General features: G+C 40.9%; 2 protein-coding genes across 6 annotated transcripts in view; one reads left to right on the top strand and one right to left on the bottom strand.

Moving 5' to 3' along the window:
* ST7 (suppression of tumorigenicity 7) overlaps positions 1-25164 on the bottom strand; it is a 277885-nt gene that overhangs the window by 238578 nt on the left and 14143 nt on the right. The window lies entirely within an intron of this gene.
* On the top strand, positions 18660-19439 carry LOC100598772 (tropomyosin alpha-3 chain-like). Of its 2 annotated transcripts, none has more exons than XM_012512209.2 (2): positions 18660-18787; positions 18920-19439. In XM_012512209.2, exons 1-2 carry the CDS (start codon positions 18693-18695, stop codon positions 19437-19439), a joined length of 615 nt encoding a protein of 204 aa, XP_012367663.1. In that variant the 5' UTR covers positions 18660-18692. The 2 variants fall into 2 exon arrangements, with proteins under 2 accessions (XP_012367663.1, XP_012367664.1); XM_012512210.2 differs by having other exon boundaries at positions 18677-18824; positions 18959-19439.

Here is a 25164-nt window from a genome sequence, read left to right as displayed (position 1 = left end):
TTCTCTTGGTAGTGAACAAGTCTCACAAGATCTGATGGTTTTATGAGGGGTTTCTGCTTTTGCATCTTCCTCATTTTCTCTTGCTGCCACCATGTAAGAAGTGCCTTTTGCCTCCCCCCATGATTCTGAAACCTCCCCTGCCATGAGAAACTGTTAAACGTATTTTTCTTCCAAGTCTTGGGTATATCTTTATCAGCAGCATGAAAACGGACTAATATATGGCTGAATAACATTTCCGCCTCCCCAAATTCAAGCAGAGAGCCATGCTTAATGCCTCAAAGGAGGCATGTGTCAGGGTGGAAAAAGTAGTAGCCTAGGAACCTTTCAGGCTTTTTCAAAACAAAATACTAACTATTCATAATAGGTCCAACTGGAAACCACCCAAATATACATCAGAAGTATAATAGATAAATAAAATGTGATCATACAATGGAGTACTATGCAAACCAATGCAATGAGAATGAAAAAACCTTTGAGGAGGGGTTTGGGTCAGGGTTAGTGATAGGAAGGGGCATATGGAAGGCCTCTCAGTACTGGTAATGTTCTGTTTCTTGATCTGGGACACAGTAATCAAATGTATGTGTCACTTAATGAAAATTCATCAAGCTTTAAACTTAGAATATCTGCTCTTTTCTGTATGAATGTTACATTAATTTTAAAGTCTACTTTTTAAATTTTCCATTCTCATTTTGGGGTGAGAAAGACATTAGTAAAGTATATAGTGTGTCAGATAATAGTAAGTGCAACTAAAAAAATAATAACAAAGCAAGAAAAACGAACAGTCAGTGCCAGGTATATAGATGGGTATGGAAGGGGATTTACAATTTTAAAGGCTCATGGAAGGCTGAACTTAGAAGGTGACATTTAATTAGAAACCTGAAAAGAGTGTGGGTATGCAGCTTTCTAAAGGAAAGTACACAGAATAGATAGTTCAACCTATGCTTCTATACTGCAATTTATATCACAAAGAGAAAGTAATCCACCTATCTTCTACCGTCTTTTATTTTTTACAGTGGAATTATAACAACCTAGACCATTATAACATTTTTTTAAATGTTGTTTCCCCTGTGTGTATACAACAGAACAAAACAAAACAACACTAAGCCCTTAGAGGAAGGGGACTGATTCCTAGGCACAAGCAGAGCTAGTCTGCTGAACAAAAGTAAAAAGAATGAGTTTACCCAGAATAGAAAGAAAATGGTCCAAGCAGGATAAAAAGGAAAGCTGAAAGAGAAATTACTCATTTTTACTCATTCACTTACTCACTCACTCTACAGAGAAATCAAAGGTTAATCACCGGCCGGGCATGGTGGCTCACACCTGTAATCCCAGCACTTTGGGAGGCCAAGGCAGGTGGATCATGAGGTCAGGAGATCAAGTTCATCCTGGCTAACACGGTGAAACCCCGTCTCTATTAAAAATACAAAAAATTAGCCAGGTGTGGTGGCACGTGTAGTCCCAGCTACTCAGGAGGCTGAGGCAGGAGAATCGCTTGAACCCGGGAGGCGGAGGATGCAGTGAGCCGAGATCGTGCCACTGCACCCCAGCCTGGGCAACAGAGCGAGACTCTGTCTCAAAAACAAACAAAAACACGGTTAATCACCAATCTATGCCACATAACACACACACACATACATACGGTTTTCTATCAATCAAGGATCACCAGACACAAGGAAAATAGAAATTTTTTTTTGGAGAGGGGGTATCACTCTGTCACCTAGGCTAGAGTGCACTGGCACAATCAAACTTCACTGTAACCTTGAACTCCTGGGCTCAAATGATCCTCCCACCTCAGCCTCCTGAGCAGCTAGGACTACAGGTACATGTCACCATGCCCAGCTAATTAAAAAATTTTTTTAGAGATGGGGGTCTCACTATGTTGCCCATGCTGGTCTCAAACTCCTGGCCTCAAGTGATCCTCCCACCTCAGCCTCCCAAAGTGCTGGGATTACAGCCTCAATTGAGGAAATTTCTAACAAAATACTGACAAAAACAACCAACAAAACACTTAAAAAAAAAAAACTCAGAGAGATAAGATGTTACATCCTTGGAATAAGAACAGATGTTGTTTAAAAGAGAGAGGATAACAGAATTGCACACTACAATGGGTGAATTTCTTGGTATATAAGTGATACCTCAATAAAGATTGAGAGGTTATTACCTAAATCTCCAGGATGCAGCCTAGTGGAAATGCTGAGCTCCACAGCTGTGAAGGGACCCAGAGCTGCACTGTCCAAAAGGGTAGCCACGAGCTACATATGGCTACTGAGCACTTGAAATGTGGCCAATGCAAGGGAAGATGTACTAGAAATGTAAAGTACACACTGGATTTCAGACTCTTATTACCAAAAACAACCTGTAAATACCTCATTAATAATTTTTATATTCAATACATTTTGAAATGATAATATATTGAATATATGGGGTTATATAAAAGATATAAAAATTGATTTCATCTGTTTCTCTTTGTTAAAGTGTCTTCTAGAAAATGTGAAATTTCATATGTGGCTCACGTGTGGCTTGTATATCATATTTCTGTTGGATACCACTAAGCTAGATCATACATTCGCTGTGGACAAGGGTTGTATCGAAATCATTTCTGTGTCCTCTAGGGAGCCTAGAGCATCATAAACCCTCAATAGGTATTTGCTATTTGCTGAATTTTAAATATATATATATGTTTCACAGCATTAGTCTCCAAGTCTGTCGTGTTAAAAGTGTGCATTTTGGAAGTTCAGCCTGAGGCAAGTTGGATCGTCAATTCAAGTAACAACATCTCCATTCCTGTATTTGGTTGATTATTTAAAGTATTTTCGCTATCCTTTATAGATTATGATTTACGCTTCCCATATTTAATCAGAACACAACAATCATTTTAATCACGACCTTCAATTATTTCAATAGCTATGATCACACAGATTTCAAAAATCAAGAAATGAAAAAAATCTGCTTTATCTTTTAAAGAGTGCCCTCTAGTGATCATATTATTAAAATACACTGGTCTGCAAAATGACTTAGCTTTATAATAAAATTTAAAAATAAATTTGACTATGAAATCTGTGTATAACAATGTTAAAGGACTCTCTGAAAAATATAGTAAAAACCAAATGCAGCAGACAGCTAAAATATTGGCTTCAAGCGAACCAGTTTAATGAAAGAAAGCAGAGGAGAAAATATCCCTCAGTGTCATTTTTTAAAATATCAATAAATATTCCATTTTATAAAAGTGGGTAAACTCAAAACCTAATTTTCTACCAATATTACTCCAAAGAGATCCACATAAACACTCTGACCACCAAGTTCATCAAAGCAACTAATGCAGCTGAGATATGGGCTGATTCAGGAAAATAGGAGGCCTCCTATAGAATTATATAAATGTTTCAAGCAGTTTGGATTTTTACAAGTCATAATAGGGGTTAATTTAACTAGTTCAGCCAGTACTCCTGAACTAGCAAAGGAGAAAAATGGTTCATTATATTAGGACTGGCTTGAAAATTTTTGGAAAGTAAGAAAAGGTGGGCTGGGTGCGGTGGCTCACGCCTGTAATCCCAGCACTTTGGAAGGCCAATGCAGGTGGATTACTTGAGGTCAGGAGTTTGAGATCAGCCTGGCCAACATGGCAAAACCCTGTCTCTACCAAAACACAAAAATTAGTAGTCGGGCATGGTGGTAGGCATCTGTAATCCCAGCTACTCGGGAGGCTGAGGCAGGAGAATTGCTTGAACCTGGAAGGCGGAGGTTGCAGTGAGCCGAGATTGCCCCATTGCACTCCAGCCTGGGTAACAGAGTGAGACTCCGTGTCAAAAGAAGAAAAAAGGTTTATTCACAGTGGGTCATTTCTGGTACCAAATAGAGACTGATGCCAGACGTGAACAAGAGAAGCCCCTGGTAATAGGTTTCCTTTGAGGTATCTAAGCCAATAAAAAGGTCAGAAATTACTCTGAAGAAATGTGGCCAATATAAGTGAAGGGATTGGTGCCAAGAGCAATCTCACAGAAAATCAGTATGTCTGAAGTTCAGGGTGTGATGCAGAGTCAGGAACCAAATCAGAGGCCAATTTTTAGTGACAAGAATCTGGGACTAGGCAAAGAACCTCAAAAGAGGAGCAGTTTTCTTGCTGCAGCCTTGAACAGCCAAGCCAGTGATGCCAACAGCAGGCCCAAAGGCCCAGGACGTTGCATAATAGGATGTGCACACCCAGTAAGTCTACTCCTGTGCCTCAAACATATACCAGTTCATGGGGACTCACCCCGAACCCAGTTAGATACTTAAAGATGAAAAATACCCAGCCCATTTTGATGGCTCTATATGACATGCCAGTACTCATTTATTGCTTATAGCTCTTCTTTGGGGTGACTGAGAATAATGAAGAAGGGAGAGTCTTCAAATAATACATCTTCTTACTTTGCCAGAAGAAAAGCCATAGGATCAGAATCTATATAAATTTCTGAGCAATGGCTAATGTCCTGCTGAAAAAGCTGGACTGAAGGATTGGTAGCACAAAGGTTGGAGATTAAGAATGTGGATAGGCAGACTATGTGAAAGGGCTCAGAGAATTTGAACACACACATGAATTCTCACTCAAAGGCCCAGCAGCAAAAGTTCTTAATCATCCTTCTCAGTCTCCTTTGCCAGTTCTTCTTCTTCCCATCCTCTTTGGGTTGGAAAGCCCCACCATACAATTTAAGGACTCTCATGTATACTCACTTCTTTAGTAACCATATCTAATCCCATGACTTTAAATACCACCTATCCAAAATCTCTCTCTCTGTCTACCTCCAGACTCATATATCCAACTACCTACCCAATATCTCAATTTGAATATTTGAATCTCTTCCACTGACATCCAAAACTAGTCTTTCTGCCAAAACCTGCTCCCCTTTTCCCTCACACTGGCCTTCCCCATTTCATCTGATGTCAACTGGGATTGGTACTTATGCTGTCTCCAAAGAATATGGTATTTATCAGTGATTTTTTTTAAATAATAAAAGAAAAAAACTGAAGCAGCTGGAATCCATTTATTCTTACAGTGGCATCCTCAGAAAATGATTTATTATTTCTTGCTACCTAAATCCCTCAAAATGCTCTTGACTTAGTCCTTTCTGAAACTGAATTCTTCAGCTTTTTATTAGATTCTGAAAATTTTTCACTTTTCCTTAAAATAGAGTCAGTTTCTGTTGCTTACAAATAAAACCCCTTATCTTACATGATCACCACCTCTCAACTCATTGACTCTGCTTCAGTACCCCTCAACTCTCAATTCACCACCAGCCCTGTCTCCTCCCCTCCTTTCCACTTATAGTTAGAATGAAACAGCAGAATCATCCCACTTTCAACTAAAATAGACTCTACTCACACAACTCAGAATGCTCTTAGTGTTGAGAAATTCTGAAAATTAAAATTATCACGCTGGGCGTCGTGGCTCACATCTGTAGTCCCAGCACTTTGGGAGGCCAAGATGGGTAGATCACTGGAGGTCAGGAGTTTGAGACCAGCCTGGCCAACATGGCAAAACCTCATCTGTACTAAAAATACAAAAATTAGCCAGGCATGGTGGTGCATGCCTGTAATCCCAGCTACTTGACAGGCTGAGACAGAAGAATCGCTTGAACCTGGGAGGCGGAGGTTGCAATGAGCCAAGATCATGCTACCGCACTCCAGCCTCAGCAACAGAGCGAGACTCTGTCTCAAAATGAAATAAAGTAAAATAAAATAAATCACCAAAGTATTTATTTCCAAACTGGTTATGTCAGCTATTTGTGAAAAGCACAGAGTAGGAAATCTCTAGCAGGGATTTCCTTGCAGCTCATCTAAAATAGTTGCATAACACAAATTCTGATCACCTTTTCCTCTGATCCCACACAATCTCTATTATACCAGCTAACCTCAGTCAAACACAATTAATTATTCCTAACTTCATGAAAGAAGGGGCCATGTCTCATCTCTGTATCCCCATGTGAGGCATGCTGAATTTGCTTGTTGAATTTGTTCAGAAAGTCAAACAAAAATTGCTTTATATTTTTTGATGTCACCATACTTCAAATGATGCGTACTCTGAGTTGTATGTGATGTTGACTATCCACTACTAGTACATTTGAGTGTGAAATGTCTGCTAAGCTTTTCTGTTCTTATTGAAATATCAAGAGGAAATTATGTGGGCCTACAAATTGCTTAATTATCTTGATACTTCTAACAAATTCATGAACTAGCCTAGGTCCAATTTCACACACATTTCAAAATGTGTGCGAATACCATATTACCCACATTAATTCTTCCCATCTCATCATTTTTTTAGTAAATATCTTATACTTAAACTTAGGAGTTGGGAATTATATGGGTAAACAAAATGATCCAAACTTTTAAATTCTCATCAAATCCTACCCTAAATTTTACCCTTAAAAACATCTCATCAACAAGGTGAACATGAGTATCAATACCACTATACAATTCTCAAAGGTCAACAAGATGTGTTTTACCCCAAATTATGTAACTTTGTATGGGAGAGCCTCACAAATATATGGACAAGCACCATTTAGTGGTAAAAAGAATTACTCTGGATAAACAGTTACCATTGATGGTACAGCTAAATTACCTGCCAAGATCCAAATCATGGGCAGTTCTTATTCAGGACCCAATTTTTTAAACAAATTTAATAATCACGTCACGACTAAATCAAGGGTAATGCCAGTTCTAGGGTAAATATTAAGTCTGAATGGTCATGAGAACAGTCCAGATTGAGCTGTTTTAACATCCTTGCATGAATCTGAAACCTGCAGTAGAGGGAAGCGAATGCCTATATTGAGCACTGACTCTGCACGTGTGTTGGGCATATTTACATATGTTGTATCTCATTTAACCCTCACAGCAACAGGCTAAGAAAGTTATTAAAATCCCCACTGTACAAATGAGAAAACTAACCTTCACATATTAAATAATGTATCCTAAGTCATACAGACATTAAGTGATAGAGTCATCTCCTCATCTACCCCACCCCCCGCCATCTAACTATTACTGGGTCCTTGGGAAAAAATTAAGTAATACAATGGGAGAAGTGCACACAAACTCACTGAGCACTTAGTTTAGGGCACATGTAACTGACCCCAACATGGAAAAGAGAGATGCTCTATTGTATAACAGATAATCCCACAAACTTTGGGATTAACCAGACTGCTGCCATCTTAAAAGAAAGCAGAGCCTGTGTTAGTCTATTTTCTGTTGCTCATAATAGAATACCTGAAACTAGGTAATTTATAAAGAAAAGGAATTTGTTTCTTACAGTTATGGAGGCTGAGAAGTCTCAGATTGACAGGCCAAATCTGGGGATGTTTAAAGACTATCACAACAAAGGAGTCCTTTATAAATTATTCAGCCCAATTTCAAAAGTTTCTCTTCTTTCTCAGACAGACAGACACACACACACACACACACACACACACACACACACACATAGCTGACGTAAATACATGCAAACTGGAGCTAGCATTCAAACTGCTGCTTTCCAATAGACATGCTCTTTGTGGCAAGGTTTGTAAGGTTTCTTCAAAGCCTTACATCTTCACATAATTTGATCGATTCCACCTTAAGAACTGAAGGATGTGACAAATAGATGAGAGCTTAGCTTAATGAAAGAGGACATGACTTTGGAACCAAGAATGAGACCAAAAACTTTAAGTATGTAATAACTGATTAATATATTATTTGGATTTTCTTAAAGGTAGCAAGAAAGAGAAAGGGGTGAGAGGAGAATCAATTATAAAGGCGGGCCCACCTTTTCTTTCTCTTCCCCTTCCTACATGGTTCTAAAGTCATAGGTGGGGCCAAGCGAGGTAGGTATGTATGCTTGGGTGAAGACAGACAGTGGGGGTTGGCAGCGGCACTGAGACTCAGCAAGGTGAGGAGAGCATCAATGCATGGGGCAGCCCTGCTTAGGGTGTCATGGCCCAAGCAGAAAAAGGAGGGCATAAGAACAGGGGGCAGGCTGCACGTGGTATCACAGCCCAGTGTGTATAAGGAGACATCCCCTAGGGGAAGGGGGATGGATGTAGAGGATAACAGGTGCTGGAGCCCAGACAATTGAGCAAAGCCTCTGAGGAGGATGCTCACCATGTAGTTTCAAAACCCAAGCATGTGATATCAGAGCCAGAGTGATGTGAGGGGGGATATTAAGAGATACTGGTTACATACAGATGGGTTAAGCAAATAAGTAAATATATTAAGAATAATGGGACCTACATTTCCGATTTTCGGGAAATGAACAAATATGAAAAGAAGGAAACGGAGAGATTAGATGAGGATCTGAGATATCAATATGAACTTACAATTTCAAGAGAGATAGATAAGAACTAGATATAAAAACAATATATGTGGCTGGGTGCAGTGGCCCATGCCTGTAATCCCAGCACTTCGGGAGGCCAAGGCGGGCAGATCACCTGAGGTCAGGAGTTCAAGACTAGCTTGGCCAATATGGTGAAACCTCACCTCTACTCAAAATACAAAATTAGCTGGGCATGGTGGCACATGCCTGTAATCCCAGCTACTTGGGAGGCTCAGGCAGGAGAATCGCTTGAACCTGGGAGGCGGAGGTTGTAGTGAGCTGAGACTGTGCCATTGCACTCCAGCCTGGGCAACAAGAGCGAAACTCTGTCTCAAAAACAAAAAAAAAACAATATACATGTAAAAGTGCATAGATCTCTATATGTATATATACATATATTCCCTTATTCTCCCCTGACAGGACTGGGAACAGCAACTCCTCAATGGCAACAAGCATATCTTGTGCCCAGATCTTGGCTTCTAAATATTTTTCTCCACTAAAATGAAAAAGGGATCCTCAGAGAAACTGCTGATTCCAGGAATGGAACAGGAAAAGTACAAGATGAGACTGGGACATCTTAGAAAGTAATCAAGTCCTCAAAGAATAACAGGGACATGTCAAAAGGACAGAGAAGTTAGCTTGAAGGGGCTTCCATGGGCCAAATCTAGGACAATTTGAGTATTAGTATAATGATAGTAAAAATAGGCTATATCCCACTGAATACAACAGAAATGCAGGAATCTACACTGGTTTAAAGATCTAAATGGGGAGGTCGAGGCAGGCAGATCACCTGAGGTCGGGAGTTCGAGACCAGCCTGACCAATATGGAGAAACCCCATCTCTACTAAAAATACAAAATTATCCGGGCATGATGGAGCATGCCTGTAATCCCAGCTACTCGGGAAGCTGAGGCAGGAGAATCACTTGAACCTGGGAGGCGGAGGTTGCAGTGAGCCAAGATTGCACCATTGCACTCCAGCCTGGGCAACAAGAGCGAAACTCTATCTCGAAAAAAAAAAAAAAAAAGAAGGAAGGAAGGAAGGAAGGAAGGAAGGAAGGAAGGAAGGAAGGAGAAGGAGAAGGAGAAGGAGAAGCAGCAGTAGCAGCAGAAGCAGCAGTGGCAGCAGAAGTAATTGAATATAGTCATGCACCACATAACAACATATCCGTCAATGACAGACCACATGAAACAACAGTGCAAAATTATATACCAAAAGATTAAAATGGAACTGAAAGGTTCCTATCACCTAATGATGTCGCAGCCATTGTAACATTGTAGCACAACTAATTACTCACTTTGTAACCTACTGCCAAGATTATATACCAAAAGATTAAAATGGAACTGAAAGATTCCTATCACCTAATGATTTTGCAGCCATTGTAACTGTAGCACAAATAATTACTCACTTTTGTAACCTACTGCGCTGCCAATTAAAGTATAGCACATATAATTATGTACAGTAATTATACTTGAAAAGGATAATAAATGACTATATTCCTGGTTTATGTATTTACTACACTTTTATCATTATTTTAGAGTGTACTCCTACTTAGCTCACTGTAAAACAGCTTCAAGTAGGTCCTTCAGGAGGTATTCCAGAAAGGAGGGATTGTCATTAAGTAACACATGACTGTACATTAAGCGTCTGATAAAGAATTTACAGTTTCAAAATGTCTCTACGAAAATACCTGTTATCTACAAAAGAGAATAGAATAACTTTATAATAGAGAATCCTCACAGACACCATCTTAATCAAGTAATCACAATGAGAATAATCAATAATGGGACCAAGAAAAATCATTTGCTACCTGATAGGATTCTATGAGAAAAACATAGCATCATCACAGCCAAGGGTACCTACATAACCTGAATTCAATCATGAGGAACCACTGAGGCCAGGTGCAGTGGTTCATATCTATAATCCTGGCATTTTGGGAGGCTGAGGTGGGAGCATCACTAAAGCCCAGGAGTTTGAGACCAGCCTGGGCAAAGTAGTGAGAACCCAGCTCTACAAAAATTACAAAAAAATTAGCTGGGTGTGGTGGCATGTGCCTGTGGACCCAGCTACTTGGGCGGCTGAGGGGGAGGATCACTTGAGCCTGGGAGGTCGAGGCTGCAGTGAGCCATGATCGCACTACTGCACTCCAGCCTGGGTGACAGAGCAAGATTGCCTATTAAAAAAAAAAAAAAAACTACTAAACAAATTCAAATTGAATGGTATTCTACAAAATAACTGGCATGTATTCATCAAAACTATCAAGGTCAAGGTCACTAAAGTTAAGGAAAAACTGAGGAACTTTTGCAGAAAAAAAGGAGTCTGGAGAGACATGGCAACTAAATGGAAGACATGATTGTGAACTGAATTATTTTGCTGTAAAGCATATTATAACCATTGGCAAAACTTGCATAGAGTCCAGAGAATTAGATGATGTCACTGTACTAATTTCTGATTAACAAATCTAATTAATTTCTTATTTTGATGAGTATATTGTGGTTATTTTGAAGAACATCTTTGTTTGTATGAAATACACACTAAAGTATTTCAGAGTGATAAAGTACCACATCAGCATCTAATGGTTCTGGAAGAAAAAACTGTACTGTACTTTCGACTTTTCTACAAATTTGAAATTATTTTAAAATAACGATTTTAACTTAAAGGTGAGTGAGGAATGCTAGACAGGCCTCCATATAGACTGCCAGCTGTTTCTTGTGACAACAGCAGCTGGAGGAGCTCAGCTTGTAGACAAACCTGCACTGAGGGGAAAAGACCCAGAGCACGTCAAAGTCCAGGGGCTTCCAAGCCAGGATGCACCGTCAAGCATCGAGTAAAATTCTGGAGGGAAAAGTGAAGCTCCTGTGAAGGAGCCATAGGACAAGGAGACTAAGGAGCCAATGGGGTATATTGGTTATGTGGGACATTTCGAATGTGGGATATTTGGAAGTGTTCGGACTCAGATAAACTACAGGTGTCTAACTTGCAGATGACTCACCTGGCCTCCATGACAACAAAAGTGAAGAATTTTTAAGGTGATCACGAATATGAATGCTGGGCGCCGTGGCTCACGGCTAGAATCCCAGCACTTTGGGAGGTGAGGCGGGCATATCATTTGAGGCTAGGAATTGGAGACGAGCCTGGCCAACATGGCGAAACTCCGTCTCTAATAAAAATGCAAAAATTAGCTGGGAGTTGTGATGGGCGCCTGTAATCCCAGTTACTCGGGAGGCTGAGGCAGGGGAATTGCTCGAATCTAGGAGCCGAAGGTTGCAGTGAGCCGAGATCACAGCACTGCACTCCAGCCCATGTGACAGAGCGAGACTCTGTCTCCAAAAAAACAAACAAACAAACAAAACGAAAAACAAAAGAAAAAGAAAAAAGGAATATGAGCATGATAAATATGATAAAGTTACATTTAGTAAAGCATACTTTGAATGGAGCATGGTGTATGAAGGAAAGCAGTGAGTATCAAGCCAGAAACATGCAGTGGCGCTCACGGTAGAAGGCCTAGGATATTAGGTTTAGGCGTCTCTATTTTATTTGCTAGGCAATAGAAAGACATTAAAGAATTTGCAAGCAATATCCCAGCATATAGGATAGATTAGGAGAGATTAGAGGCAGGAAGACCAGTTGGGAGATTACTGTAATAAGATTATAAGTGTTGAAATAAAGGCAGAAGTAGGAAGCAAAGAGAGATTAAGGCAATACAAAGTTAATGAGATTTAGTAACTTAATGTATATAAAGGAAAGAACAGATGAAGACTATTAAGAGCCTTGAAGAGAAATTGCATTCTGTTAAAAGGAAGAGATGGAGCTACTAATCAATGTCTCAGTGAAAATATACAACAGGCAATTGAAAATGCAAACCTGGAAGTTGGGAGAGGACAGAAAGATCTCACTTTCATTTACACAAGCTTATTGAAAGATACAGCATAAGACAAGAAGACTGCTGTAAATGGAATCTTGAGAAATGCCTCTTGTTAGGAAAAGAGACAGTGAAACAAAAAAATATTTCAATGAGTCAGAGAAAATGTCTTCTGCTAGTTATTTTCCATTTGTCCCTCCCCTTCCACCTTCCCTGCTGCTTGCCCTAGGCTTCTGGTTGCGTTCAGCCAACGAAAGACCCCAACAGGGGATGAATAGGGTGGGAGAAGAATAGGCACAGAGCATTTTCTCCAGGCTCCTGAAGCACAGATTGGCTATGTCTCTCCACTGAAGGCCACAGCCTTTCCACATGGCTGCCTCCCCAGGTTTTAGAGCTGTGCCCAAGGATGGTCATGGCTCCCTTCTGCTGCTTGCTCCAGGGTACTGTGCTATCGTTTGTTACCAATAAAACATTCTTTATTATTATCCTGCCAATACCTCTGTAAATAGCCTTTTATTAAATTCTCTTCAGTTGCCAATTTGAATGCATGATTTGGGCCAGGTGCAGTGGCTCACGCCTGTAATCTTAGCACTTTGGGAGGCCAAGGCAGGCAGATCACCTGAGCTCAGGAGTTTGAGACCAGCCTGGGCAACATAGCAAAACTCCGTCTCTACTAAAAATACAAAAAATTAGCTGGACCTGGTGGTGCACGCCTGTAGTCCCAGCTACTCGGAGGCTGAGGCATGAGAATTGCTTGAACCTGGGAGCTGTAGGTTGCAGTGAGCCAAGATTATGCCACTGCACTCCAGCCTGGGCAACAGAGCGAGACTGTAGATAGATTAGATAGATAGATTAGATAGATAGATAGATAGATAGATAGATAGATAGATAGATAGATAGATAGAATGTATGATCTGTTTCCTGCTAGGACCTTCATTTGAATACAGTGCCCTATCTTTGTCAGTCATAATAATCTCCCGAATGTATATTGAAGCATTTAATTTATCCCACTATCCCTAAACAAAGTTGTAGTCAACAGCCTTTTCTAGAATGTAATTGGTCCATTCTATCTTTGATCTCCTCTGTTATCTTTCAAGATTCTGGATTCTAAGATATCAGAAGTGGAATACATCCTCTCCAAATCCTGTGGAAGCTGGTGCCTCCTGGGAAAAGGAAATCGGGGGACATCAGAAAACTTCACACCTGCAAGTCAGGAAGCAACTTCTTTCTTATCTGGTAAGAGAGACATTGTTCCACAGACACTGGCCTGGCCTTCCTCAACTATGGTTCTTCTCTGAAAATGTCACATAAGTCTCCATGTTTTACCAAAGGATATGAGGCTGGCCAGAAGGATATGAGGCTAGCCCATGGAATGATTCAGCCAAGCTCAGCTGAGCAGATGACACTGAGAATGGTAAAAGCTCCGCTGACCAGGCACAGGAGAGAAGTGAGAAATGAGAAGTAGAAGCCAAAGGAGGGCTCTGGAAATGTTACTGGGGTTATGAATTGTATCTCCTTTAAGAAATAACAGTATAGAAAGAAATTCCTTTCAAGTTTTATTGTTTTTGCAGGTATGGCCTGTGCTTCTTTAAAAATACCACCACTTGGCCAGGCGCGGTGGCTCACGCCTGTAATCCCAGAAATTTGGGAGGCCAAGGCTGGACGAATCATGAGGTCAAGAGATTGAGACCATCCTGGCCAACATGGTGAAACCCTGTCTCTACTAAAAATACAAAAAAATTAGCTGGGTGTGGTGGCACATGCCTGTAGTCCCAGCTACTTGGGAGGCTGAGGCAGGAGAATTGCTTGAACCTGGGAGGCGGAGGTTGCAATGAGCCGAGATCCTGCCACTGCACTCCAGCCTGGCAAAAGAGCGAGACTTTGTCTCAAAATAAAAAAAATATACAAAAACATAAAAAAATACTACCACTCTTTGACTGATCTGTCTGATCCCAGCACAAATGAGATTATATTTACAAGGCAGAAGCTCTGTGGGTGCCTTTCTTCCTTCCCACCCCTCTCTCAACTGAATGCAGCTCTCCAGCAAGACCTGCCTCCGCATCAGAGGAGTGCCAATAAACAGGAAGCATTCTTCCCAGAGAAACATACCAGAAATCCATTTATTGAAACCCACAACATCTGCATTTTTTGCAGTACAGTCACACTTTTGCAAGAGTAGTTTGGAATATAATGGCTACACCTTACTTACTTAGTGGGGTCAATAAAATTAGATTATTACATGGAAAGAAAATTACGAATGCATCACATACACAGAATCAGAATGTTAGAACAGGGCCCTTGGAGAACAGAGTCTAGACATTTTAATGGTCCTCAGAATATCTGACATTACTTAAGCAAAAGAAAAACAAATTAATTGGTAGCCAAAGTGAGCAACGGATTATAACTATCATAATCTCAGATTCCAGATTTTTATTTTCATCACAAAAAGCCTCCTTATTCTAACTGACTTTAGAGTGGAGGCTAAAACTAATCTTTTAAAATGAATAGATAGTATTTTGAAAGACCTATATAATTGGAAATGAAAATTAAAATAACAATGTCATTTAACACTCATCAAACTAGCAAGAATGTTGAAGTTGGATAACATCAAAACTAGTGAAGATGTTGAGAAACAGGAGTTTGCATCTATTACTGGTGAGGTATATAATGGTACAACCATGTGGTAAACTGAATCATTATTCCTAATTCTTCACACCCTCCCTGTACTAGAATTCTAATCCACATCATTGCCAGATAACTTTGCAGTACCATTCACTAGAATATACAGAATATATTGCCCTACCTCACAGATGTTGGGCTTGGCCTTGTGACAAGCTGGGGTCCATGAAATGTGAGCAAAAATGACAGCGAGTCAGTTCTATGTATGGCCCACATGAGGTTTTATATATTTCCACTTGGCTTCTTTTGCTTCTGCCACTTTCCATGAGGAAAACATGTCCTAGGTAGCTGTTAGTCCAAGAGAATGAGAGACATGGAGCAGACCTGAACCCAACCTCAATCCAACCTGCAGACTGGAGCTCAGAGCCTGAAGTCCAGAATCCTGCCCAGCTAATTTTTGTTGCAATCTACCCACAGGTTGACAGGGAAAAATAAATACTTACTATATTAAACCACTGAGTTTTGAACTTGGGGTCTTTTGGGGTTTGTTGTTGTTATTGTTGTTGTTTGAGAGAGTCTTGCTCTGTCACCCAGGCTGGAGTGTAGTGGCGTGATCTCAGCTCACTGCAAACCCTGCCTCCTGGGTTCAGGCGATTCTCTCCCTCAGCCTCCCACGTAGCTGAGATTTCAGGCTCCGGCCACCACGCCCGGCTATTTTTTTTGTATGTTTTAGTAGAGAAGGGGTTTCACCATGTTGGCCAGGCTGGTTTCGAACTCCTGACCTCAGGTGATCTGCCCACCTCGGCCTCCCAAAGTGCTGGGATTACAGGTGTGAGCCACCGTGCCCAGCCTTGTTTCTTTTAATGTAGCATCACTACAGCAATCTCTGACTCAGACAACCATTCTGTAAAGGAATTTGGCAATACCCAATAAAGTTGAAGATGTTCATATGGCCCAGCAAAGGGCACTTCCAAGTATGTGTCCTAAAGCAGTGGTTCTCAGACCAATCAGATCTAATATTTCCTTTTAAAGGAAATTATTTGAAACACCCTTTTTCTATTCTATAACAAACATAATAGATAATCTACCTAACACATATAAATTTCAAAGAAAAAAAAAAAGGCTGGGCATGGTGGCTCATGCCTGTAATCCCAGCACTTTAGGAGGCCAAGGCGGGCAGGAGTTCGAGACCAGTCTGGCCAACATGATGAAACCCTGTCTCTAGTAAAAATAAAAAATGAGCCAGGTGTGGAGCCAGGCACCTGTAATCCCAGCTACTCGGGAGACTGAGGAAGGAGCATCGCTTGAACCCGGGAGGTGGAGGCTGCAGTGAGCCAAGATCATGCCACTGCACTCCAGCCTGGGAGACAAAGTGAGACTCCATCTCACAAAAAAAAAAAAATTGTTTTCAAAAAACCCCCATAATATCTGATATGGTTTGGCTGTGTCCCCATCCAAATCTCATCTTTAATCGTAGCTCCCATAATCCTCACGTCATGGGAGGGACTCAGTGGGAGGTAATTGAATCATGGGGGTGGGTTTTTCCCATGCTGTTGTGATAGTGAATAAGTTTCATGAGATCTGTTGGTTTTATAAAAGGCAGTTCCCCTGCACACACTGTCTTGCCTGCCACCATGTAAGACATGCCTTTGCTCCTCCTTCGCCTTCTGCGATGACTATGAAGCCTCCTCAGCCATGTGGAACTGTGAGTCCATTAAACCTCTTTTTCTTTATAAATTACCCAGTCTCCAGTATTTCTTCACAGCAGTATGAAAATGGACTAATGCAATAGCCTAACTAAAATATGAAAAAAATACATAAAATATTATTTATAATCAGGGCAGAATTGAGATTAGGCAAGCAAGGTGCTTAGGGTGCAAAATTTAAGCAGGCAAAGTAGTGAAAGTGCTGAACCTGCACTTGCAGGACACTTGCATTTGTATCTCCTCAAATTTTGCACCTAAGCAACCTCACTTGCCTCACCTTAGTCCTGGCCCTATTTAGAATAATATAATTATATTAAAAATGCAAATTTTTTCATGACTTTGGTAGAGGATTTAATGAAGTAAACAGACATTTGCACCCCTATATACTGTCATCATGAATGCAAAACCTACAAATGCAGGATGATACAAGTGTATTACTTTGTTCAGAACTTTTACCAAGTTCTGAACAAAGTAAACTCTTCCTTCAATGTGCATGGTAGTTTAAATTCAAAAAAAAAAGGCCGGGGGCAGTGGCTCACGCCTGTAATCCTAGCACTTTGGGAGGCCGAGGCGGGCGGATCATGAGTTCAGGAGATTGAGACCATCCCGGTTAACACGGTGAAACCCCGTCTCTACTAAAAATACAAAAAATTAGCTGGGCGTGGTGGCGGACGCCTGTAGTCCCAGCTACTCGGGAGGCTGAGGCAGGAGAATGGCATGAACCCAGAGGGCAGAGCTTGCAGTGAGCCGAGATCGTGCCACTGCACTCCAGCCTGGGTGACACCGTGAGGCTCTGTCTCAATAAAAAAAAAAAAAAAAAAAAAAAAGCATATACTAAAACCATGCCAAAAATACTTTGGTTTTATACGCAAAATGGAGGTTCTAGAGTCGGATCATTATACAAAGAATTTTTAAGTACAAGAATACCTGAGGGGGATATTTAAAAATTATATGGGAGAAAAGCAGACACACACATCACAGGTCATCATACATCCTTTGTCCTCACCCTCTCTCAATGTCAGTAAGGCTCTCCCAATCAATAATTGAAAATATCCCTCCTGCTGGCATTTTCTGAAGAAAAAAGAAATACGTAAAAATTTAAAAAATAAAATGTCCCCCACAAATTTCCAAACTTTCCCTAGTTGATCCCATTACTATTGATAACACTTTCCCTTGATAAATCAAATACATGTGTAAAGAGGTCCATGCAGCATTAATTTATCTATTTATGGTAAAATGGATATGCCATGGTATACTCATGCAATGAAATACCATATAACAATTAAATTAACTATATCTACAACATGGGAAGATGTCATAAACATAATGTTTGATAATAGAAACAAGTTGAAGAAGAGTATGGGCAGTAGTCTATCATGTACATTTTTAAAACTCACGAAATAACTATACATTGTTGATGAATACATTAAATACATGGGAACAATACCAACTTCAGGACAATGGTTACCAATAAAGAAAAAATGTAGGGAAAGGGATGTAGGAGTAGCTTTACCTGTCTAGGTAACAGCTTATTTTTAAAAACAGAGAGGCCAGGAGCAGTGCTCACACCTGTAATCCCAACACTTTGGGAGGCCAAGGCCGTAGCATCGCTTGAGCCCAGGAGTTTGAGGTCAGCCTGGGCAACATGGGGAGACCCCATCTCTACAAAAAATTAAAAAGTAGTCTGACATGGTGACACACACCTGTAGTCCCAGCTACTCAGGAGACTGAAATGGAAGGATTGCTTCAGCCTGGGAGGTCAAGGCTGCAATAAGCCATGATTGTGCCACTGCACTCCAGCCTGGGTGATAGTGCAAGAGCTTGTCTCAATTAACCAATCGATAAAGAGAGAGAGAGAGAGACAGAGGACAAAAAATATACAAGACGAGCCTAGAACATCTTGTAGTGCTAAAAACTAAGGAAATTCTCAAAAGAAAAACCCATTATCATGGGAGTATGTCAAAGGAACACAGAAGCCAAGCAGCAGAGCTCTCAATGGGCCAAAACTGGAAAAATGTGAACAATGAAATTAAGTAATATTGGATTATAACCTGTATAAAATAAATATCCATGAATCCATACTGATATAAACGAATGAATAAGTGAATAAATAAATGGGGGAGGGAGAGGAGGCTGCAATGCCGATCGGAGGAGGCAGGAACAGGAGTGCGAGCAGTAGCTGAGTGGGCACCATGGCTGGGATCACCACCATCGAGGCGGTTAAGGGCAATATCCAGGTTCTGCAGCAGCAGGCAGATGATACAGAGGAGCGAGCTGATCGTCTCCAGTGAGAAGTTGAGGGAGAAAGGTGGTCCCGGGAACAGGCTGAGGCTGAGGTGGCCTCCTTGAACCGTAGGATCCAGCTGGTTCATGAGAAGCTGGACCATGCTCAGGAGCGCCCGGCCACTGCCCAATAAAGGCTGGAAGAAGCGGAAAAAACTGTTGATAAGAGTGAGAGAGGTATGAAGTTTATTGAAAACCAGCCCTTAAAAGATGAAGAAAAGATGGAACTCCAGGAAATCCAACTCAAAGAAGCTAAGCACATTGCAGAAGAGGCAGATAGGAAGTATGAAGAGGTAGCTCATAAGTTGGTGATCATTGAAAGAAACTTGGAACGCACAGAGGAACAAGCTGAGCTGGCAGAGTCCCGTTGCCGAGAGATGGATGAGCAGATCAGACTCATGGACCAGAATCTGAAGTGTCTGAGTGCTGCTGAAGAAAAGTACTCTCAAAAAGAAGACAAATATGAGAAAGAGATCAAGATTCTTACTGATAAATTCAAGGAGGCAGAGACCCATGATGGGTTTGCTGAGAGATTGGTAGCCAAGCTGGAAAAGACAATTGAAGACCTGGAAGATAAACTCAAATGCACCAAAGGACAGCTCCTCTGTACACAAAAGATGCTGGTCCAGACTCTGCTTGGCCTGAATGAGATGTAGAACGCCCAGTCCCACCCTGCTGCTGCTCCTCCCTCTGACCCTGACTCTGCCTGAGGCCAGCCTGCCTGAAGCTGACCTTTAACTGAGGGCTGATCTTTAACTGGAAGGCTGCTTTCCCCTTTTGCCTCTCGCTCCTCCTCTGTGTCTTTTTCCCCAAACTGTCTCTGCCTCTTCCCGGAGATTCCAGCTGGGCTAGAGGCTGAGCACCTTTGGAAACAACATTTAAGGGAATGTGAGCACAATGCATAATGTCTTTAAAAGGCATATTGTGATGTATGCATTTGTAATTACCTTTTTTGTTGTTTTGTAGCAACCATTTGTAAAACATTCCAAGTAATTCCACAGCCCTGAAGCAGCAATCTAATCCTTTTCTCACTTTTGGAAGGTGACTTTTCAGCTTAATGCATATTGCCCGCTCCATAGTGAAGAAAAGGTATAGGCCTGCCTGAGAGCTAAACAGAGCCCAGGGAAAGACTTCACTATGGGAAACCTCATTGCTCTGTACAAAGTACCAGCTAAACCAGAAAGGTGATTCCAGGAGGAGTTAGCCAAATAACAACAAAAACAAACAAACAAAAATGTGCTGTTCAAGTTTTCAGCTTTAAGATACCTTTGGACAACATTATTTCTTTTTTCTTCTTCTTTTTTTTCATTAGAATTGACCAAATTAAGATGGTAAGACCTCTGAGACCAAATTTTTGTCCCATCTCTAGCCCCTCCCAACTGCTTACACAATGGATTATGTGACCCTTATGTTGAGGTGACCACTTCATTGCTTTCCTGCCTCCTTGAAAGAAAGATGATTATGTTTTTGCCACTGATTCAGCCATGTGAAACTCATCTCATTACCCTTTTCTGGGTTTGAAGCTGCTGTCTCTAAAAGTGCCATCTCATTGTGCTTTGTATCAATCAGTGCTGCAGAAATCTTGAATAGCTTATGTACAAAACTTTTTAAATTTTATATTATTTTTAAACTTTGCTTCTTTGGGTTTGTGGCACCCTGGCCATCCCACCTGGCTGTGACAGCCTCTGCAGTCTGTGGGCTGGCAGTTTGCTGATCTTTTAAAGTTTCTTTCCCTACTGAGTCCCCATTTCCTGGTAAGGTTTCTAGGAGGTCTGTTAGGTGTACATCCTGCAGCTTACTGGCTTAAAATGTACTCTCCTTTGATGTGGTCTCTTTGGGTCCAATTGAGAGAAAGAGAAATCAATAGTGCAACTGTTTTGATACTGAATATTGACAAATGTCTTTTTGAAATAAAGAACCAGTCCCTACAAAAAATAAAAAAATACATAGATGGGAGAGAAGAGACAAATCTCCCATGCAGAAGAATTCAAAATAATTGATATAGAACACTACCTTTGAGGTGGGTGAAAGGGTGAATATACAAACAGGTAATGACCAGACCATATACAAAAATAGAACTCTGACTCACAACCTGCAACAACCAGTCCAGAAAGCCAAACCACAATGCTACAGACTGAATATTTATGTCACTCCAAAATTCATACATTGAAGCCTAATTCCTACTGTGATGGTACCTGGAGCTGGGGCTTTTGGGAGGTAATTAGGTCATGAAGATGGAGTGCTTTGTAAATGAGATTAGTTCCCTTATAAGAAGAGACACGAGAAAGCTTGCTTCCTCTCTCTGCTCTCTTCCATGTGAGGACACAAGGAGAAGGCCATCTGCAAACCAGGAAGCAAGCCCTCCGGACACAGGATCTTCCAGTCCCTTAATCTTGCACTTCCCAGCCTCCAGAACTGTAAGTAATAAATGTTTGTTGTTGAAGCCACTGAGCCCTATGGTATATTTGTTAGAGTAGCCTAAACTGACTAAGCACAAAACTTATGTGACAATTAGCCCAACAGTCAAGACTTGAACAGTAACTTACAGCTTCCCTAATTTCTGTACCCACTTTTAAGACTTGCTGGAGAAAGCAAAATATGTACCACTAATCAATACCACAGGATGTTCCACCCTCTCCATGTCAGCAGCCTCCAAACAGGGCCTACCTGGAGCTTTCCCTTTTTTCTATAATATAGCTTTTCTTTTTTTGTTGTTTTTGTTTTGTTTTGTGTTTTGAGACGAAGTTTCGCTCTTGTTGCCCAGGCTGGAGTGCAATGGCGCGATTTCGGCTCACCGCAACCTCTGCCTCCTGGGTTCAAACGATTCTCATGCCTCAGCCTCCCGAGTAGCTGAGATTACAGGCATGCGCCACTACGCCTGGCTAATTTTGTATTTTTACTAGACACAGGGTTTCTCCATATTGGTCAGGCTGGTCTCAAACTCCCGACTTCAGGTCATCCGCCCACCTCGGCCTCCCAAAGTGCTAGGATTATAGGCATGAGCCACCATGCCCAGCCGCTTTCCCTTTTTTCTACAATAAAGCATTCCTACTCCTCTGACTGCATCCGAGTTTCCGCCAAACACGAGTGATGATGGCTGACTCCTTTGTTATGGGAGGCTTTGAATAAATAGCCTTTACTTGTTCTCATTTAGATGGTCCTCATTTATTTCCACAAGAGGAAACAAAGCTTCATTCCTTAAGTGTGGCCTGTGCAAAGCGAACTCCTTCCCAAGAGCACAGTATGAGGAAGTAAAGGGTAACTTTACAGTGAAGAAACCTGATCAACACTATCTCTGCCAGAGGATCAAGGTCAATATCAACAGTAATAAGTCAAGTTGACATTATGTCGTGACAAAAATGGCACTTGACCTCTGTGGTCTTCCTCCCAAAAACTCAAAATCCCAGAAAATCATAAGAATATCAAACAAATTTCAATTAAGCGATAGTCTAAAAAATTCTTGACCGGTACTTCTCAAAATTGTTAAGGTTATCAAAACGAGGAAAGTCTGAAAAACTGCCACATCCAAGAGGATTATAGGGAGATATGATACTCCTCAAAATTGTAAAGTTATCAAAAACAAAGAAAGTCTGAAAAACTGCCACATCTAAAAGGGTTCTAAAAAATAGTTTTTTTGAAAAAGAGAAAGCAATATGAGCACTTGTGGCAAAATGTTAACAAACGTTAAATATGGATGATGGGTCACCCCACTGTTACTATTTCTTATATTATTTCCTGTCCCTTTCTATACAGGTAAAATATATCAGAATTTCAATTATTTTTAATCCTTCAAAATGAACTCCAATTTAACCCCAACAGATTCTAGCTTTTCCCTCTTTTTCACCCTCCCATCTGTCACACTGACAGTTTTCTGAAGGGACCAAGCAGATGCACGTTCTCACATTCTCCAAGCAGCCTGGGAATTCCTAAAGTTATTCCAGTAACTACCACTACGATTTGAAAGCTTTCTCTCATCCCTTTGTTTTGGTATTTATTTCTCCTTTGTGCTCTACACATTTTACTTTGGATTAGAGTTAGTTTTGTGCCCATTTTTCTTTCCCTGAGTGCTCAATATCTCAAGATACTGAAGACAGGGACCATGTCTTGGTCATCATTCCATTCCTCTACACCCGCACCAAGCACTGTGACTTGCTAATAGTATGACTCAATGAATTTATTATTTGATTGTAAGAGAAAAGAGGTTCAACACAAAGTCCTTTTCTAAGCCAGGCATGGTGGTGCACACCCGTAGTCTAACTAATCAGAAGGTTGAGGCAGAAGGATTGCTTGAGCCCAGGAATTCAAGTCCAGCACGGTCAACATATTAAGACCCTGTATCAAGAAGAAGCAAAAAGAAGAAGGAAGAAGGAAGAAGGAGGGAGGGAGGGAGGGAGGAGGAAAGGAAGGAAGGAAGGGAGGGAGGAAGGGAGGGAGGGGGGGGAGGGGAGGGGAGGGGAGGGGAGGGGAGGGGGAGGAGAATTTGTAAAACAAAACAAAGTGAATATTAGAAAAAAAATTTAAGTCCTTTTTTATAGTGCAACGAATCAGTATGAACAAAATCTGAGAAATGATTAATGAAATTTGGCTTTGAAATTACCAATGAGGTTTAAGAAGTTCCAGGAAAATTATGAAAGCAGGTAACAGAATACAAAGAGTTAAGGAGTAAAGTTAAGAAATAGATAACATAAGCTTATTCATTGAGACCAGGAGTGGAGCTCCTCATGCTGCTATCATATTTCATCCCAAAATTGAATGGAAACAGAAAACATACAGAGGACATACATGTAACTACGAAAATGAAGAACAGATGCATTTAAAAAGAACTATCAGTCTAGAAACTGACTTGAGAGAAAAAGCTGATTGAGTTAGACACCAAGATGTACAAAACAAAGTCGATATGATAGTAGGAGCCACAACAGTAACTACAAGTAAATATCTAAAACGTATTGAGCACTAGAAAGTGCTGGCACTGGTTAAGGCTATTTTCACAGTATCTCATTTAATCCTCCTAACAGTCCTATCAGGTACTCACCGTTATTATGCTCAGTTATAAACAAGGTAACTAGTGTTAAGATCACAGAACTGGTAAATGACTGTTGACCTTTTTGCTAGAATGTGGTAAGGGTGTCATCATTTTTTATCACAGGTCAGTAATTCAAGAATGGAAAGGCTGGACACAAGTGGCAGAAAGGTCCACTGGGAATGGACCCGCTAGAGCTGTAGACCTGCCTCTGGGACGCTGACCTGCACAGGCTGCCTGACCAAATTCACTCCTTAATGTTCACAACAATAGGAACTGGTAAGACAGGGAGAGGCGACAGTGGTCCTAAGCACCAGGAGCCAGAAGTGAGAGTAGTGCAACTGGAGCACTCAAAGGCAGAATTGGTCATTAATGGCCACCACTGCGGGTATGTGACCCCTACCGAACTCTGCAGGGGAATGGGGTCTTCCAGAACAGGCTCAGAATTACTACCTATTCATACCAATATATCCTTCATCCTACACATCTAGGAGAACATTGCCTGAGAAACCCAGGTTTATATGAGTTATTTTGTAATTAGTGGCAAAAAAAAAAAAAAAAAAGAAGCTCACAAATAGCAAAGTGAATCATTTGATATTTTGTAACACTTTATCACATACATCAAGGGGTTTGATTTCCTAACCTCCATTTTAGTTCTCAAAGTAACAAGTGATACATTAATTTTTTATTGATTTGAAAATTTTACATCCTATTTTGGATAATTTGCTACATCCTGTGGTAAGTAAACTAGGACAGAGAATCACAGGCATACAACATTGTGCTGCAAGAAGCAATAGTTATTTGTTCTCCAGTGCCTCTAAGAAAAGGGTGAAAGCAATGTGCCAGGACTGTGCTGCTTTCAATTAAATGCAAGGTGAAAATAATGTCACTTCACAAACACAGCTGGGCTTCCTGCCTAGGAAGGTATGCTTTGCTTAAACTACTTAAAATCTGCAGTAAGTAAATTGATTTGAGAGGATTGACATTGTCTGTTTAGCTGCCATATTTTCATCTTCTGGGTGACTAGTCAATACTAAAAAGAGATTTCCATAAAGCCAAGTATGAATAGCATTCACTTATGAACACCATGTTTTTAATGAAATGCAACATACATTATCGGCTGGGCACAGTAGCTCATGCCTGTAATCCCAGCACTTTGGGAGGCCAAGGCAGGCAGATCACCTGAGGTCAGGAGTTCAAGACCAGCCTGGCCAACATACTGCAACGTCGTCTCTACTAAAAGTACAAAAATTAGCCAGGTGTGGTGGCAGGTGCCTGTAATCCCAACTACTCAGGAGGCTGAAGCCCAAGAATCACATGGGAGGTGGAGGTTGCAGTGAGCCAAGATCATGCCATTGCAT

Source organism: Nomascus leucogenys, chromosome 13, assembly GCF_006542625.1.
Source record: "Nomascus leucogenys isolate Asia chromosome 13, Asia_NLE_v1, whole genome shotgun sequence".
NCBI lineage: Eukaryota > Metazoa > Chordata > Mammalia > Primates > Hylobatidae > Nomascus > Nomascus leucogenys.
Note: the sequence above shows the minus strand (reverse complement) of the source record. Positions and strands in the feature narration are given on the sequence as shown.

What these genes read in the sequence shown, in the direction of transcription:
- LOC100598772 (XM_012512209.2), top strand. Translation starts at nt 18,693, where the DNA reads ATGGCTGGGATCACCACCATCGAGGCGGTTAAGGGCAATATCCAGGTT. An exon ending in GAGCGAGCTGATCGTCTCCA is followed by an intron (nt 18,788 to 18,919) that starts GTGAGAAGTTGA and finishes TGCCCAATAAAG; the next exon opens with GCTGGAAGAAGCGGAAAAAA.